Source organism: Prionailurus viverrinus, chromosome A2 (genome assembly GCF_022837055.1).
Source record: "Prionailurus viverrinus isolate Anna chromosome A2, UM_Priviv_1.0, whole genome shotgun sequence".
NCBI classification, from domain to species: Eukaryota; Metazoa; Chordata; class Mammalia; order Carnivora; family Felidae; genus Prionailurus; species Prionailurus viverrinus.
The window spans coordinates 4,802,903-4,820,996 of record NC_062562.1 but is presented as its reverse complement, the minus strand read 5'-3'; the positions used below and the strand labels follow the sequence as shown (position 1 = coordinate 4,820,996).

Here is an 18,094-nt window from a genome sequence, read left to right as displayed (position 1 = left end):
TACATACATAAATAAATAAATAGGTAGGTAGGCAGGTAGATAAATAGGTAGATAATGCCGCAATTCCATGATACCGATCAACGAAAACTGCCCACTGGTACCCGTTTTTAGCCTTTTGTAGAGACTAAAAACTGCTGGTACTGAGTTCCCCTGTTTCTGGTCCTCTCTAAACACCAGACAGTTATGAAAGTCAGCTCACACTCCGGAGGTGCCTGGAGATCTGGCCCTGCCCCTTCTCAGGCTCACTCTCTGCCTCTCCCTACCGGCTCCCCCGTTTTAAAACTAAGTGCCATCTGTGACTGTGCACTCCTGCGTCACAGATGTGCAAATGCTTGGTCTCCAGGCAAGTTTTTGTTTCTTAAGGACTTATAAATCCTCCCTGAATGCTGGCCATCTGTACCTTACCTAGCCAAAAAGAAAGAAAAGGTAAAATAAAAAACAAAACAAAATTCGAGCAAAACAAAATCAAATTTAATGGTCTTAAATGCAAAAGTAAAAACAAACAAAAAACACAAAAAAGCAAAAGAAAATTAACAGAACAGAACAACCCAAAATGTCAAGGCAGTTATGAAGAGAACTTGGGAGGGTTAATCTTTAAAACTACAAATCAAAGGGGTATTTCTCTCGTTGTTGTTAATAGATAACTGGCAAGAAGTAAGTACTTTTCTGCTGAGTGTTCATACGAAAGCAAAGTTTCAAAACAAAATCCGACTAAAATAGAAAACAAAACAAAACAAAACAAAGTCTAGCGGTCACGAGAAGGGATGCGAGAAATACAATGCTCAAATGTTTCTGGGGTCATAAAATATGGAGCGGTCTTCCGCACCTGCGCCGTGTGAAATGCTCTGGGGGACTGGCGAAACGATGGGGAACGCCGGTGTCCGATGTGCGGGGCACCGTGCATGCCGTGTGTGGACAGAAATGCGGGATGTCAGGGTAGCAACACATCCTCGGGCGTGCCGGGAGCTAGGTCTGACTGGGGAATATACTGGAGTTTCCCGGAAACTCTTTGGTCCGTTCCCACTGGCGCCTGGGCTTTAGGAGACCTGTTCGAGTCCTTCCGTGGAGGGCCCAACGTGCGGCCCCCCTTCCCCAGCGGCGGCCCCCCCCCCCCCCGGCGGGCACCCCTGCAGGGCCCGGGGCTGAGGGAGCAGGAGGTGGCGATGGCACCTGCTCGGGAAAGCAATTTCCCGTCAACCAAAAGCAGAAATCGCTTAAAAATGGTGAAGCGGCTGAGGAAAGCACACACTCAGCATCTGTCTAACATCTTTAGTCTGGAAACTAGAACTAAAAGGTCAGGTCTTTTTTTTTTGTTTGTTTTTTGTTTTTTCCTTTTTCTGTTTTTTTTTTTTTGTTTTTGTTTTTTTTTTAAATCCAGTTTGTGGAGACACCGAATGAAATGAGTGTTAGACAGTCTTAGAGGGTAAAGCATGCTTCAGGTTCACCACCGTCCCGAGGGACTGGTGAGTCAATGCAGTCTACTTAGATTTCTGTTTAATATATATTTTAAAGGAAATAACTTAAGAAACTTAAATTGGTCTAACATTGTGGGATTTCAAACATTTGAACATGTCGGTTGCATCCCCGAGTATAAAAACCTCTTCACTTCTCATTTAGACTAGGACAAACACTTGTGAAAATTGGCGCAAAATGAGTTGTACACTAACAAAAAAGTTTCAACTTCTTCACTCTTAATTATCTATTCCGTACAAAAAAAAAGCATGAGCGAGTTATTTGTGGGACTTGTTGGTTTTGAAGGAAACCTGTAAGATTTTGTCCCCCAGGCGGTAGCCGTTCAGACTTGCTATGGCCATGGCGGCTTCTTCATAGTTTGTCATGGTCACAAAGCCAAAGCCTTTGCACTTGTTGGTGTTGAAGTCGCGAATCACTTTCACATTGGTGACCGCCCCAAAGGGGCCAAACATCTGCCAGAGGATCCCCTCATCGGCGTCCTGCCCGAGGTTGTAGATGAAGATGCACCAGCCCGAAGACGCGTTGCTCGGGACATTGACACCAGAAAGCCCACTCATGTGATCTACACCCATAGGGGAGAACCTAGCAAACAGAGAGCACAGCATGCAGGTCAAGGTCATGCAGGCCGGCGCGCCCCCATCCGTCACGGGCAGGAATTCAGCATGGGGGGAGGGGGCTCCCTGCACTACAGGCCGTGGACCCTGGGGAGAGACACTTGTTGCCCAGAGGGTCAGAGCCTCGACCAGCTTCCCTGGGAGCCATGTTCCCTCCAGTACCTTCCATCACTGGGGGTGGGGGTGGGGGGAGTCCCAGGCTTCCCTAGCTGAATGACAGAAGCTTCTCCGCGTCCTCTCGGGTGTTGTTCCACCCTCGGACCTCCCTGGAGGAAGCTCGATCCTCATACTCTATGCCTCCATATGTGTGTACATCAGGGAGTGGGGGGCAGGATTTTTTTCCTTTTCTTTCTCCAAATTTTCTATCTTGGCTGCCCCTGCTGGAGGGTCCCAGGCAAGCACACCCCTTGAAGGACCACCGCAGGGCACAGGGAATTCCTTCCCACAGCTCCAGGCGACCTTCCGCTGCTGGCTCATGGCATCCCAGAAGCAATGCCTGCGGCCTGCAGGTCTGCCAAGCTGTACCAAAAGTGTGGGCCTCTTTCCAAAGCAACGCTTCCAGCTGCATAAAAAATAAGCCTTCTACAAATGTGTGGCCACTGCAGTAGGACTAAGGGAGAAGACAAAATCGTTACTGAAGCCACACAGCCCTCTGAAAGGCTTCGGAAATTAAAAAGTAATGGCCTTAGGATCGGCTTAAGACTACCCAAGCGTGACAGAGCGTCTGGGGGGCCGCACCGTGCAAGAAACAAGAAACATGACCTGCTCTAAAATAAAACCAGGCTTCGCGCTGTGGGGCTGACCCAGGGGTAAGCAGGTGCTTTTAAGGGCCATCAAGAGATTCATTCTTTTGACGGACATAACAACAAGACGGACCGACCAGCTCCCCAGGTGCAGCCCACTTATCCAGGGGATCTCTTCAAGGCAGGTATGGAAGAATCAAGACACATCACTGGCCATGGCTTTGAATGTACGGGAGGAATTTTAAACAGCTTGCATCAGGAGATCGGAGTTGGTTCAATGACTCCAGTGGCTTGTTAGTGGTCTCGACTCAACAGGGACCACAGTGGCACCGATGGGGGTGGGTAAAGGCACCCTTGTATCTGTGTGACATTAAGCCAAGCTGGTTTTCAATAAAAACTGGAAAGACGTTCTGACTTTAACGGACCTGTCCCCCCCTCCAGTTTTGTGGAAAACCAAATGTGGGTCCGAGTTAAACTAGCTAACCCGAATCGTCATGTACCTGTTATACTGAAAATAACCTGAAGTCTTACCTTACTATTTTCTATTGACGTGATTCTCATTCCTATTAATTATTGTTAGTTGGTTTCTCCCCTGCTAACTGGAGCTGATTTCTTTCATCCTGGCTGCAGTGAAACCTACCTCCCATTCTTTTCTCTGATGTACAAAGGAGACCTGAGCCCTTCTTGAGTATTTGGGGGGGGGGGGGTCTTTCCTGCTGTGAGATGCAGACTGCACACTCTCCCCTCGGCTGGGCCTCTCTCCCTCTTGCTCTCATCTTAGTCCTCCTTCCAGTGGCCAGTCTTTCCTCACACCTTTCCTGCCATCCTTGCTTCCCTCTGTCTCTCCTCGAGGTGAGCCTCTAATTGTCAAGACCCCTTTCCTGCCTGGCCAGCAGTGTTGGCTGCTCTGGTCCCCTTTCTTTTCTGTTCCTCCTTCCTGTGACCAAAGTCCCCCCTCCTCCCATACCCTCTTCCCTGCTCGTCCAGTCTGGTTACTGGGAACCTGCTGGACGCTGCCATCCACATGTCCCGCCTGACCAGCAGTGACACAGACTATGTCAGCTGGCCTTCAAACATGGATTTACCTCACTTGCATCCCAAGACGCTTCCCCGGTCTCTGTCTTTAAACTAGAAAAGCCAATGAGGGAAGGCTAGCTTTGGAACCTGAGCCGAGTTGAGAACTCTGCGTTGCTAGACGCTGAAGACAGTGCCTCCCCAGGGGGCCTCTGTGCAGGATTTTGCCCAATCTCTCCAAGACAGAGATAGGAAACCTGCAAAGTCGCAGAGATAAAGATCCCTAACATGCCTCACGCCACTGATGGAGGTTTTGACAAAAACAAAAACCAAGTGGCCTGGAAATCGGGGCTGCCACTGCTTGTGAGGCGGAACACGCCCGATTTTGGAGCCCAAGTTCCTGACCCTCATCGTCTCTGTTCTCCTAGAGCCTGGCAACTGGAGTCATTTTCAGTCTGGAAAGACGAGGGAATGTCAGAAAAACCTTTCGCCTCCAGGACAGGGCTTTTAAAACAGAAGCCGTGTGATATTTAGAGATGCAGGTGAGCGCCCAGGTAGGTGAGTGAGAGGGCTACCTGAGGGCTGGGAGCAGGGGCTGCGCGCCGAGGAGGAGGGCAGCTCTCCCCTATGCACACCCGAGGCTGCATCTTCTGGCTGCTACACTCATGGCCCCGAGCTCTGGCCACTGAACACCGGGCCCTGGGGCGCTATGTACTCTGCCCCCGGCGGGGGGCGGGGGGGGGGGGGGGGGGAGACGGAACCACCTTTTGGATTCCACTTCAGGCAATGCTCGGATGGACATAAATGCCTTTCACACAGACACCTTCTGATGGGGGCAGGGGCATGAAGACACAGTGATTCCTGGCGCGGCTTTCTGACCAGCCGGTGGACCCGGCCGGGCCCGCGGTGGGAAGAGCTGGGTTGATGAGAGCGCCGCCTCCCGACCCACCTGAATCTCTGCGCCTGGTGGTGAACAGGGCCTCCGAACCGTCTGGCCGGCGAGTGGTAGAGCTGGGAGAGCAGCGCCATGTTTTTGTTCTGGTTGGGGTTGGCTGCAAACTTCACTGTAATGGGCTCGGAGGAACCTGGGGGTTTATGACCATTGAAACTGGTAATTGCCTCTTCTGCTTCCGAACGTTTGTCAAACCGGATAAACGCAACCCCTCTGGACAAACCTTTTTAACAAACCAACAAAAACGGAGTTAGGGGAGAAAATACAAGGAGTTTTAAAACTGAAAAGCAAAAGCGAAGTCAGTCAGCTATGGTTTCAAATCAGGTAACGAGGCAAACAAAAATGAAGCCTACACATGGAAATGAACGAATGAACTTAAAAAAAAAAAACAATGACCAGCAAGATTAAGCTTTCAGACGTCCTTCTGAGTTGAAGCAGCAACTACACAGCCTCAGTGCCAACAGACATTCTGGTGACAGATGTCCCAGACAGACACCCCAGCCTCTTACAAAAAAAAACATGCTGGAGGAGAGGACACCCTCCATCGCTCTCAGCGCCCACCAGGTAGGGTCTGCAGGGTTCTCCCTGTGCTCCGGGGCCCCGCGGCCTGCCCTGTGAACAAGGAGTGACGGTGGCTCGTGTAGCCCAGCCAGGCCTTTGTAGGCTGTCCCCGCCCAGGCCAGCCTGACGGAGTCCCTGCTCACTCAGCCTTTTCCATCCCCAGAGGGGACAGAGTCCAGTGAACAAGCCTCGGCCCACAGCCCTCTCCTCCTCCTGCGCTCACCTCACTCACCTTTGGGATGTTCCACTGTTAATGTCCTAGGACTGCCTAGAATCGAGTGAAGCCCCTCGCTCTCCCCCAGAAAACTGCTCAGGTGCACACAGTGGTGCTGCCACCTGCCCGCAGACTCCCCGCAGGTTAAGACTCCCTGCCTGGGGCCCACACCAAACCTGTCCTTGTTCCCGAGTGGGAAGGGCCGGGGCCCCCTGCCGTGGTGTCCAGCTGCCTCATAGACTGAGCCACCTGCAGTCAAGCCCTGGGTCCCTGCTGTAACCCAATCCCTCGACAGAGCAAGAATGTGGACCGGGACCAGGCTGCCTGAGATCCAAGGCCCTGCTGAAGGTCTGGCCAGCCCAGCATGGGTTCGAGACCCGCACAAACCGGGCAGAAGAGGGGTTTGGCCATCCTCCACCCTAATCCATCCATGTTCTAGGCCTGGGAGGAACGATGACAACTGTCCCCTGCAGAACTAGACGAACAGGGTGGGGCTGGGGAAGAGGCCTGGCTCCTTCTCCTGGGAAGAACAGGGGTCAGGTGGGAAGATCAAAATGCAGTGGAGAGGTGACAGCCGAGGGCAAGTCCTGGATGTGCCCTGGTGGGGGGACTGTAGCAGACAGCCCTATCCTGCACATTCTCATCCGGACTGCCAGTTATAGCCTGCTTGAGGTCACGTTTCCTTCTCTAGACAAAGGCCTTTGGCTCCCAGTGCATGACAATTACCAAAGCAGGACAGCCCAGGATCTGGGGGGTCACCAGCTAAGTGAGCACACCAGATGCCCCCCCCCTCCAAGCAGCTTCATCTCCCACACCTTTCTTTACCCCTTCCCAGAGTCCCACCAAGTGCCCCACGATGGGCACAGAATGTGGGTCTCCCCAGCTGGCCCAAGGGCCACAGAGGGGCACAGAGAGGCTCAGGCATGCCAGGTGGGATGCTGAAGTGACCAGTGTCACGGTGAGAGGCATGGCCGCCCACTGTGCACCTAGAATCCCATTCCTGGGCCTGGGCCCCATTCAAGCAAGTAGACAGCAGTCAGGGAGCCTCGGGCCAAGGAATCTCTGTCTACAACTGTAACGCACAGTGGACACTCCATGGTGAGTCCAAAAGCACGTATCCCAGCTCACCCAACTGGGAACCTGCCCTCCTGGTCTCCCCCCAGTACAGTGCCCTGGGAGGGCACACAGCTGCCCCCAGTGGCTTCAAGGCTGCCTCCATCTGGGCTCCACGATCATTTAAATATATATAAATTTAAAATTCACTAAAGACACTCATTGAATTCATGAGATCCAACCTGACAATTCACACGTGTGCCAAGAAAATTCTAGAGCCTCAACTCATTTTCAATTTCAGTTCAGAAGGAACACCTAAAAACACACACTCAACACACACCGTTTTTATTTACTCTTGAACAGCATGAATGGCACCTTTGACAGACAGACGCCTGAACGGGTATTTAACTTCAGGCAAAACACTGACAGCTGTCTCTGGCTGGCTCTGGCAGGAAGCTGCCCTCGGGGAGAAGGTTCCATCCTAGTGATAAGGACCTTGAGATGGAACAGAGGAAAAGTGTGTGTGCCGTGTGGTTTCCCTGTTTGGTTTTGTAAAATGACTTTCAAATGGAAACCGCCCAAGTGAAACGAAGACAACCCAAGAGAGAAAATGTCAGCGTGAGGGAGAACATGTTCACTAAATGATCTGATGAGCAGACACCCTTTGAAGGGGGCCTGTGGTGCTGTTTTTTTCCCCTCTACTGTTTTTAGAATCAAGAGTGGAGGTCAATCAATGGCATGATCTCCAGATGAGTAACCTATAAGGTTCACAATTAAAACAGGTAAGAAAACAAAATTTAAAAATTAAGTTCTGTCAGCCATTAAGTTTTTCCAAGAGCGATGCCCCATCCCTTTAATGCTACAAGGCACATCATATGGAAGCAAACTGGACCCGCACACCCGCCAGCATTGCCAGTCTCTGCCCTCGTCCCCTGGGACTCCTTGGGTCCCAGCAGAGAAGCCCCGCTGGTGGCCCCCTCTGGAGCAGAGGACAGAATGAAGTCCACAGTCCTGGGGGTCCACCGTTCTAACTCCCCAATTCAACACCCCAGGCCTGGACAGGGAGCCCCAGGGACTCCCTCACATCTCCCCTCCTTCTGGCCCTCACAAAGATTCTGAAGACAGTCCCTCTGCTGTTCAGCAGAGGCTGGTGGGACGCCTGAGAGAGCATGAAGCGCCCATGGACGCCACTCTGAGTTCATGGCTGAGCCCGGGGGGCAATCCTGGTGTCTAAGAGACACCAGCCCTACAGAGGGAAAGGAGACCAAATGCCCCACAAATGGCTGAGGGGAACTGTCTGCATAAGTGACCTCCCTCAGGGTGGTGAGAGCCACTGGGGAAAGCTAGATGTCCGGGGTGGGGGTGTTCCTGGAGACAGCCAGCTCCACTCAGTCATGCTGGGCTGGACAGAGACAAGTAGAGGCAAAGCGGTATGTATGACAGGTAGAAAAGGAGGGCGATGGAAACAGAATGTGGCCCAGCGTGGTCATACCATCCGGGTCCCCAGGCAGCCCACACAGGTGCTCCTATGCAGATGGGGCTGAGGACAAACACATACACTGACTAGCCCACTGCATTGTTCCTTCTCAATTGGCACTTGAAGGTGAGTACGGGGGGCTTCAGGGACCCCAGGAAACTGTCCTGGTGTGGACCAAAGGGGTTGACACCAAGTAAACAGGATCCTCGCCCTCACCCCTCTCCCCGCCCCAGAGCACAGCTGCAGAACAGAGGCCGCGGTGTGGTCCTTGTCCCTCCGGCAGAGCCTGGTGTCAGAGTGGGCATCTGCACTAGGCACGGGGCTACCCGGCGAGCTGCACCTGTGGACCACACTCCAGAAGGCTCCCCTTCCGCTCAGGCCTCCGGGGACTCGAGCTGCTTATGCCTCAGGACTGCAGCCTGGGCAGCAGGGCCAGCATATGCGGAGCTCAGCTTCCAGAGGAGGGGTGGAGAAGGGAGGGCGAGTAGTGAGGCTGTCCACCCCAAAGCACACAGCTCGGAGGGACAAGGACGATGTGTGTGCATCTCCACCCCCATCTGTCACAGGCCAGGAGGGCCCAGCCCACCTGCTCTCTGGGATCTGCTTTGCAGCCTCCTAGGGGCGCCGCTGGCCTCTTGGAAGGGGGTCACCTCACAGTTATGACTCCCTGGGACCAAACTACCCAGTGTTTGTTTTCACATCACAGCCAAGGGGGGCGGGGACATGGAAGAACATGAACATCAAACGCAGATCATTCTAACGGCCTCTCTGAGCTCCGTGAGCGGTTTGTCAACAGATTCCCACTCCTGGTTGGGGCAGAACAGAGGAGTCCTACAGCAGGTGTGGCCCAAGCTCACCTCTCCCCAGAGACAGGCACGGGGCTTGACAGCGGATGTCCTGACCCCAGTGCCCAGGCCAGTGGGGTGGGCAGGCTGCACGGTCAGGACTGGCACCAGCCTCCTGCGCGGGGCTCTCCCGGGGGCAGGTGAGGGGCCTCCGCTCGGCTGTGTCTGATGGCCTCGTGCAAGGTCCAGAGCCCAGGCTGCTAATGTACTGGGCTGAGGTGACCTGACAGGGGCTGGCGAAGTGGCCAGGCTGGTCAGTGAGGGGAATTTACTGCCTTGAGCTCTCTGAGCTTTGAATGGGCTACCCGAGGGGGACATCCAAATCATGGAGACGACAACAGCTCCTCAGAAGCAGCTACCTGTGGCTTCGGGCCAGTGAAAAGTAGGGACTCTGGGTCATGAGCGAAGACTGTCCCACACCGCACCCCGAGTGCCTAAGAGCTGCCGCGAACGGCTGACTGGTGGCCTTTCCGCCCGTTCACAGGCCAGGCTGGGCCATCTGGGTGCTTGAGGAAAGGTGCCAGGATCTCTTGGTGTTTTCACCATAAAATGCATCAAACTGCATCCTCCGTCCCCGGACTCGTAAAACAAAAGTCAGTGTCTCCTCATTCTGATTCTGTGCTCCCTGGTGGAAGAACTACTGACGCTGAGAATCAAGCAGTGATTTGTCTTCCTGGAAACTCTGGAGTCCGTCTGGAGGAAAACCTCACCCACATCTGGGCCACCCACCGTACCTGTGGTCTGATCCACGAGGACCCGGGAGTTGATGATTCGCCCGAACCGAGAGAACATATCCTCCACATCCTTTTGGGTCATGGTCCTTGGGAGGCCACTGATGTACAGGTTGGCGTCTTTGATGACCTCTGAGCTCGGGCGGGCATACGACACCTTGAAAACAAAACCACTTTCTGGGGTTAGGGCAGGTGTGTGGCCAAAGCATCGAGGGAGACGGGGTTAGACTTGGGGGGCGAGAAAAAGACACCCTTCTGGTGAGAAATCATTCCAACACTCACCATCTGCGGCAGCATGCGTGAGAGCTCACGCGGGCCAAGCCACGAGCCAGATGGACACCCCGTAGCATTTTCTCACCTGGACTTCACGCCCCACAATGAGGCAGACATAGTCTTAGTTTCAAAGCTGAGAGACTGAGGGCCCACGGGTGGCTGCAGACAGGGCCAGGACTCAACCACAGCCGTCTCTCCTACTGTGGCCTCTCCCTTCTCTGGACAGTGAAGAGCCCAAAGGGCAGCAGGCAAGGGAGCTGGGTGCTGCTGGGGGGGGGGGCGGGGCGCAGCGACACCACCTGCCAACAGGCAAACCTACCAATGGAGCCCACGGGGGACCCTGGGGTGCTGGGGAGCCCTCAGTCTAACACTCAGTGTTTGACGTTAAATGACTCCATACTTTTTGGGGTTTTGTTCTGCAAAACCGAATAAACCCTGCAAGGAACTTCTGCAGCCACTCAGATAAGACGGTAGGTGTGTGCACTAGACGCGGGAGGCTTCAGGGGCTGATGGCAAGATAGGCCTTGGTGCCTTCCCAGGTCAGTGTGATGGCTGTGGATGGCCATGGACCGTGCAGGCCAGCAGGGATGGGAGGGGCGCCTGGGTGGCTCAGTTGGTTAAGTTGATTTCAGCTCAGATCATGATCTCACAGGCATGAATGAGATCGAGCTCTCTCGGCTCTGAGCTGGGCCTGGAGCCTGCTTAAGATTCTCCCTCCCTCTGCCCCTCCCCCCACTCGCACAGGGGCACTTGGGCCCTCTCTCTCTGAAAAAACAACAAAAAAAGGGGGGATGGGACAAAGGCCACACCCCTGCTGGGAAGGAGCAGCTGGGACAAGGCCCCTGTGTGGCCTGAAGGGACAGGGCTCAATGACACCCAATGGAGTCAGATCTGAGTCAGGAGGCTGGGAAATAAGAAGGGCGGAGGCAGGGAGTCATCCTCTGGAAGGGTTGGGGACTGGAACCTATGCACAATAATGCTCTCTCTGAGAGTCACAAGCTCAGGAGACCAAGAGCCTGAGACCATAACCCAGGAACTGACACGACCTCTCAGGCGTCACCAGGCAGCACAAGGTCACAGACAACAGGTGTGTTCTCACTGCAATGCTCAGGCCTGCCAGAAGGGGCAGAAGTGTGGCCCCTCAGTACCAAACACGTGGGCAGGAACACACTGCCCCCCACCCCACCCCGGCCCCGGCATTCACGTGCTTCTGAGTCCAAATCTATGACATTCCCTAAGAGGCGACAACAGACACAACCTTTGCCAGCAGAGCAGAATGTGGTCCAGCAGGAGACAGAGAACGAATGAGAAATTATGTGGTGTGGTCAGAGCCCAGGTTCCCCCAGAGAGGTGCCGAGGATCATGGAGATTGAACGTCAGAGAGTAGAACAGAAGTGGCCCTGATCTGATCGGGAAGATGCCCCAGAGCACCAGGTCCTGTTGGGGGCAGGCGGCCTCCAAGCAAGTGGGGCAGATATGGCAATGTCCCCTGAGATAAAGAGGCCACCTTGGCCTGCGGGCTCTCCCCAGCACCCTCCAAAGCGGCAGGTGGCTGACCAGTCCAGTTAGGGCTTGGTCACGCTCCTCAACTTCCAAAGAAGGGTGTCAACTCTCACATCTGGGCCTCAACTCTCCAGGTCTGCATCACCAGCCCACAGAACACCCCCATTCAAAATCTTGCCAGAGGACGTGGCTGCAATTTTTGGCTGTCCCATTTCACCAAAGGCCCCAGTCAGCGGCCAAAGGGGGAGGCCAGGTCTCCCACGACCATCCTGTCTGGCCCTCTGCAGATCTGTCTGGATGGGGCTACATCTGGGGTCTGCCCTTGGCCTTTACTGAAGGACACTGTGGGAAAGAGCATCCTCAAACCAAGACCCTGGCACTGGAGAAGCAGTGCAGAGGCTGGTACTGACCATGATCATCCCTCGATGAAGCCCCAGAGAGAAAAACGCCTTCTACAGCCGAATGTGCTTCTGACAACAGGTTCTTCGAGGCCCCTGACCACCACCGCAGCTTTCCCTCCCTCTCCGGCCACTATCAAGTTCAGAGTCAGGTCAGCCTCCAAGAAGACTGCACTGGAGCACCTGGCGCCCAGAGACTCCATGACACGGGGTCTCGGCATCACCTGCTCCTCTGCCCCAGGCAGGTCTTCTCCTGGCATGTGCTCACGAAACCTTCCTATAAAGGGCTGTCCCCCAACAAATTCATATGTCACAGTCCTAATCCCACCCCGTACAGCAGAACGAGGCCCTATTAGGAAAGAGTTGTCACAGATGTAACTCATGAACATGAGGTCACACCGGAGCAGGGTGGGCCTCAAATCCAGTAACTGTGCCCTCAGAAAAAGGGGGAATTTGGACAAAGGTGCGCACAGGGAGAACGCCAAGTGAAGACGCAGGCAGCGGCCCAGGTGATGCTTCCATGAGCCTAGGACCGCCAGAGTGGCCAGCGACCCCCAGGCCAGGGGAGAGCCCGAGACAGACTCTCCCTCATGGCCGCAGAAGGAACTAACCTGGCCACACACCTTGGTCTCGGACGTATGGCCTCCAGAGCTGTGAGGACAAATCCCTGTTAACATCCCCACCCCCCAAGACCATTTGTGGTGCTTTGTTATGGCGGTCCTAAGAAACAAACCCACTTGCCTGACCACCTGATTTGCCCCGGAAACCCCCACCCACAAGCAGTGCCCAGCCCCCTCCACCACTGCCGCCTCCATGTAAATGTTCCCCATGGCATTTATCTTGGTCTGACATCCTATATGTTTCACTTATTTAGCTGTGTAGAACACTCGATGAGGGCACAACTTTTGTCTTTGCTGCTGTATCACCAGCACCTAGAACAGATGCAGGTGGACAGTAGGCATTCAGCGACTAAATGCTGAACGAGGGAATAAAAGCAATTGCTGTTATTATTAATAACGCCCGCCTAACTGCACCGCAGGCTCCTGGGCTCTGTTTGCGGCTAATCCAAGCTACACTGTTCTGGTTCCTGGTGTTCACCTCCCACGTTGGGCTGGGGAAGCTGCCAGGAAGGGGTGGTAAGTGCCCAGAGCCACAGCACTCGTTTCAAACCCTGACTTTGCCCCGCTCTACCTGTGTGACCTTGGGAGACCTGTCACAAGTCTACACATCAGCTTCTTCAACCCTAAATTGGGGATCATCTCTCCCAGGCTGGGGTGAGGAAAACAGAGACAAGGTATGGAAGGACCTGGCCCATTACAGGCCCTTGACAGGTACCGGTCACGTGAATCACACAATATCAGTGCTGTGCCACACTCAGCCTGTCACCTCCACACACACACCCACTGGGGTTGTCTGGACTGCCGTCACAGGGCACAGGGATCGGGAAACTCCTTACACCCTACTCAGATCAAGGAATGACGTTACAACCACAGAGGACAGAGTGAATGCCAGTGAGGTCAAGGGCACATCCAGGCGGGCCGCAGGGTGCCATGATCACAGAGCCTGGGGGGCAGGCGAGCCTTTGGAAAGGTCCTGCCTTTGTGGGTGAGAAATGGGGCATCAACCTTGGGGATAGCCTGAAGTTCCCATAACGTGCTAGCCAGTATGTCTCCTGCAGCACACCTGTGTCCATAAGAGGCACACGGTGGCCCCTGTAGACACCTCTGCCCAGAACACCCTCGTGTCCCCACCCCGGCCCTCCTTACCCCTACCTCCTCCTGCTCTCCTATGTCTCAACTCTGACTTTGAGGGAAACTCTCAGTGCCTTACAAGTTGGGTGGAGCCCATGTGAGGTCCAGTCAGATGGTGGTCTGGGAATTAACATCTGTGTTAACACGTGAGCTAGCTGAGGGCACCCATCGGCCATGGAACCCAGCGCCAGGCAGAGGGCTTGCCCCCCAGAACACACTTGTGTAATGAAGAGTTTTCAGCATTTGAATAAGAATAACTGCTCTCCTGGCATTAGCAAACATTTTCTAAATACAACAGATCTTTCCTAACAGACTGGGAGCTTTGGGCTGAGAATAAACAACGCGGAGCTGGTGGAGAGGAACAAAAGTCACTAGACACGTGGAAAGGCTGTGACACGTGGCTTCCTTCACCAGGCTCCACAGTGGAAGGAGCCTCTGGGAGCCCGTGCTGGCCACAGAGATGTGTGGGCAGCGCTCCTGCCCTCGGGGACCACGCAACAGGGCCTGTGTGCACGCAGGTCTAGTCCACAGGGGGGGTTCAGGGACGATTAAACCACTGAGCAATCCATATCACAAACACTTCAACAGCAGAAATGGAACACCACCCTCCAAATGAACATGTGCTGCGAACAGCCAGACTGCAAGACTTCCCTGGCAGGCAGGAAGAAATCCGGGTTCCCAGGGCCACCCCACAGTGTGACTGGGGAGGCCCAAGCCACAACCCTGGGAACCTTTATGGCAAAAGTACCCCAGGTGGCTCTGATGTCCAGGGAAGCTTAGGAAGCCCAGCCCTGATATAAGGCCCAAGAGGGACCTTTCTGGACACCCACATGAAGCGGAGGGATGGGAGATGGGGTGAGAGGACCCGGCAGGTCCAAAGGCTCAGAGGGCAATCTCACTCCACGTGGCTTCCTGTTGAGGGAGAGGACGCCGGCCCGCATGCGTCTCAGGAACAACGGCTGACCTGCCAGATCTACAGGTGAAGTGGGTGGGCATGGTACCCCAGGCTACTGCAAGAAGCAAGGTCAGGGCACCAGCCTGGGGCAGTGGGAGGAGGCCTATTCGAGGAGGGTGCAGTAGGGAGTAAAGGTCGGGAAAACACCAAAGTCGTCCAGGTTGGGTCTGGAGCTGCACAAGATCACATGAGCCAGAGGACAGAGACTTGGGGGTGGGGAGGAGGCGGGGCTCTGGACCAAGAGCAGGAAGGGGGGGTAAGTGGCAGCAGCTGAGAACATGAGGGCGGGGGAAGCTGTCCTGCGAGGCCTGGGGGACCTGCCCGCTTGTCCCAGGAAGCCACCACAGCCCTTCAACTGGGAGTGACTCTGGTGGCTCCCTTGCATCCCTCAAGTCACCGGTCAACACGAAGCCACCCCCCAGAACATCCCCCGCCATGTACCTCCGCAACACTTACCTCTGCCACACGGGACTTTCGGTTTATTATTGGAACGTGCTCACACACATGCGTGTACACACACATACGCCCCTCCATGAGAGCAGGAATTCATCTGTTCACTGTCTGACACATAGCAGGTACTCAAGAAACATTAGCAAATGCATGTTTGTTGACCTGGCTGTGACTGGGGAGGAAGGGAGAGACCTTGGCAGGGAGGGCGTGAGGGACAATGCTGCTGCTGTCGCTGCGGCAACAAACCAGGAGGGAACAGGAGGGCAAGGCCAGACACATGCTCGCTCGGCACAAGGACAGCACACCCTGGGCCGGGGAGAGGGCTGCCCTCGATTAAGTGCCCTTCACGGTGACTCTCCCTTTGCTCACGGGGCTGAGGAGGCTGAGGAGGCTGAGAGGCACCAGCATGGCCTGGGGTGGTCTGACATGCAATGCTTCAACTCTAAGCAGACAGGAGGCACCCCAGATACCCCAAATGCACCAGGGCTCCGAGAAATGGCCAAGCCAATGGTCCCCTTGATAGTGATGGTCAAGTAAGGGGAAGATCCCTCGCCCAGGTGAGGTCAGGGAGGTCGCTCCCCCAGGCCGGGGGGCCCAGCACAGACCCCTGGAGGCCAGGAACGAGGTGGCGATGGCAGCTCTTTACCTTAATGGTTTTTGACTGGAGCCGTAGGCCATTCAGCGTGTTGATCGCTCTCTCCGCGTCCTTGGCAGTCACGTAGTTCACAAAGCCATAGCCCAAGCTGTGCCCTGTGTGGGAGAACACGTGCACACTGGTAAACCGGCCGACAGCCAGGGAGGGTGAACAGGACCATGTGCGACTGGGCTCCAAAGGACAAGGTCGTTAAAAGCCATGGCCTCCTGGAAGTGGGGTTAGAAGACCCACGGTCACCATCACACTTCTTTGGCCGACATGTAAATTTTCTACAATGGACAAGTGTTACTTTTATTAATTTTTTTTTTCTTTAAAAGGGCTGTTTAAAAAGAAACACTGTGCTACTAACGGCATCCCGTGGAAACCATCACAAAAGCAATGATGATGATCGGTGCCCCCAGTCCTGACTGAGATGTGGGGACTCCAAGGGTGAGGAGAGAGGACGGTCATGAGTGGGCGAGATGGGCAGGTGGGGAGAGCTGCATGACGGCCACCCGTCTGCGTCCAGGGGTTTCTCCCCTGCTTGCACCCCAACAGCGGGAAGGCTTGCTGGGCTCTGGTGCCACCCAGTGCTGGTTCCCTCACTTGCCCGAACACCTACAACCCAGCTAAAAAGCAGATGACGTGGAGCACAAAGGGAAGCTGGAGCTGAGGGAAGTCCCGGCCGGCTGTGCACCTGCCTTCACGGCCCCGGCCAGGCCTCCAGGCTTCCCCTGCCAGCGGCTGTCATGTGACAGCACCATCAGCCCAAGTCCAAGGGATAACAACACCTGAGCTCTTCCCAAAGGAAGCCAAGGTTACGCGTGGGTGTCCCCACCTCTTCTTTGGGAAACACTGAAGTGGCAGGAGTGACCGCCAACGGCATGCTACGGGAGGGATGCAGCCCAGCAGGGGAGGGGCTGTGGGTTCCCAGGAGCCCAGAGTGCAGCCAAGGCCGAGGGGCCCAGTGGAAGGAGGCCTGTCCTTTCGCTACAGAGGACAGGCAGGAGGCGGCCCAGAGAGGAGAACCGACATGCCCACTGCTTACCCACCCACACGCCGTGCTGGCGGGCAGCCACCGAATGCTAGGCACGGCTCTGGGCACAAAGATAGAGTGGTGAGCTTCGCTCCATTCCTCTGGTTGGTGGAGGGCGATAACAAGCAGGTAGAAAACATGCCAGGCCTTGAGCCGCATGAGGCGGGGGTCTCTGGGTGCCGGCTGAACCCAGACCCTCAGGTGGATAATGAGATGTGGAACCCAGCAGAGAGCCTAACCCAGTTTTGCCACTTCTTAAAAAAAAAAACCCTAAACGCTTTTATTTTTTTGCATCTAAAGAGAAATTACAAAGATAATAGAAAGAGTTCCCACAGACCCCATACCCCGTTTTCCCCGGTGGTAACATCTTATATCCGGATGGGACATCTGTCACAACCGAGGAACCAATGCTGATACATTACAATTAACCACAGTCCACACTTGATTTAGATTGCCTCAGTTTCCCCCCAAAGTCCTCTTACGTCCCAGGAGGCCACACAGGATCTCACGTGACATGTAGTCTGTCACGTCTCCTTAGGTTGCTCTTGGCTGGGACAGCTCTCAGACTTTTCTCGTTTTTGATGACCTTGAGAGTTTCAAGGAGGACTGGTCAGGAATTCTGTAGACTCTCCTGCAGCTTGGGTTCGTCAGATGTTTTTCTCATGGCGAGACTGCAGTGGGTGACGGGTTTTGGGAGGAAGACCCCAGAGCGAGGGGCCCTCCTCCTGACATCGTACTGGGGGCTGCGTGCTGTCACCATGACCTATCGCTTTGTTGGTGTTGGCGCTGGCCAGGATCCCCCGAGGCCGGCGGTTCCTCCACTGAAAAGTCCCCCCCTCCCCCAAAACCATAGGCTTTGGAAGGAAGTCCGTGTGTGGCCCATGCCCCAGGAGCACCTCGCGGAGGTGTACTCCCTCCTTCAGGGCACAGCAACTACACAAGCCACCTGCAGTGCTGCACGGGCCACTTTCCTTTTCAAAGAAACAAACCCAAACCTGCCCTTCCACAACCATATTTCTAACAAAACCCCATGGGTCTCAGAGACTTATTAGCTCCTAAACCCCAGAGAGCGAGGACCCCGGAGCAGCGGGGCTGTGGGGCTGGCGCCCAACTAGCAAGAAAGTCAGAATCAGAAGTTCAGAAAACAGTACAGAAAACCACAACTGGCTCCAGGCTGGGATCTTTAGGGCCCTCGCAAAAGGTCCAAACTGCAAACATTAAAGCTGAGAATGCAGAATGTCTATGGTATAGACTCCTGACTGAACTCCAGGCTTGCTGGGATTTTTACTCCCAAACACCTGCTCTCCAACCCCTGCTCTGCCCATCTGTCACCACGCCCAGGCCATGGAGCCCATTGGCCTGACCACAGGATGGACTCTCTGCCTCTTCGGTCGGCACGACCCACACTTGTGTCTTC

At 54.8% G+C, this 18,094-nt stretch overlaps 1 protein-coding gene across 1 annotated transcript in view; it reads right to left on the bottom strand.

The window, feature by feature from the left end:
• Window positions 1-449: 449 nt before the first annotated feature.
• Window positions 450-18,094, bottom strand: part of ELAVL1 (ELAV like RNA binding protein 1) — a 39,312-nt gene continuing 21,667 nt past the window's right edge. The window contains exons 3-6 of the mRNA XM_047842969.1: window positions 15,654-15,757; window positions 9,681-9,834; window positions 4,794-5,019; window positions 450-2,055 (exon numbers count right to left, since the gene is read on the bottom strand). Coding sequence (XP_047698925.1) covers window positions 1,731-2,055; window positions 4,794-5,019; window positions 9,681-9,834; window positions 15,654-15,757 — 809 coding nt within the window. The 3' untranslated portion in view covers window positions 450-1,730. The remainder of the gene's footprint in view (window positions 2,056-4,793; window positions 5,020-9,680; window positions 9,835-15,653; window positions 15,758-18,094) is intronic.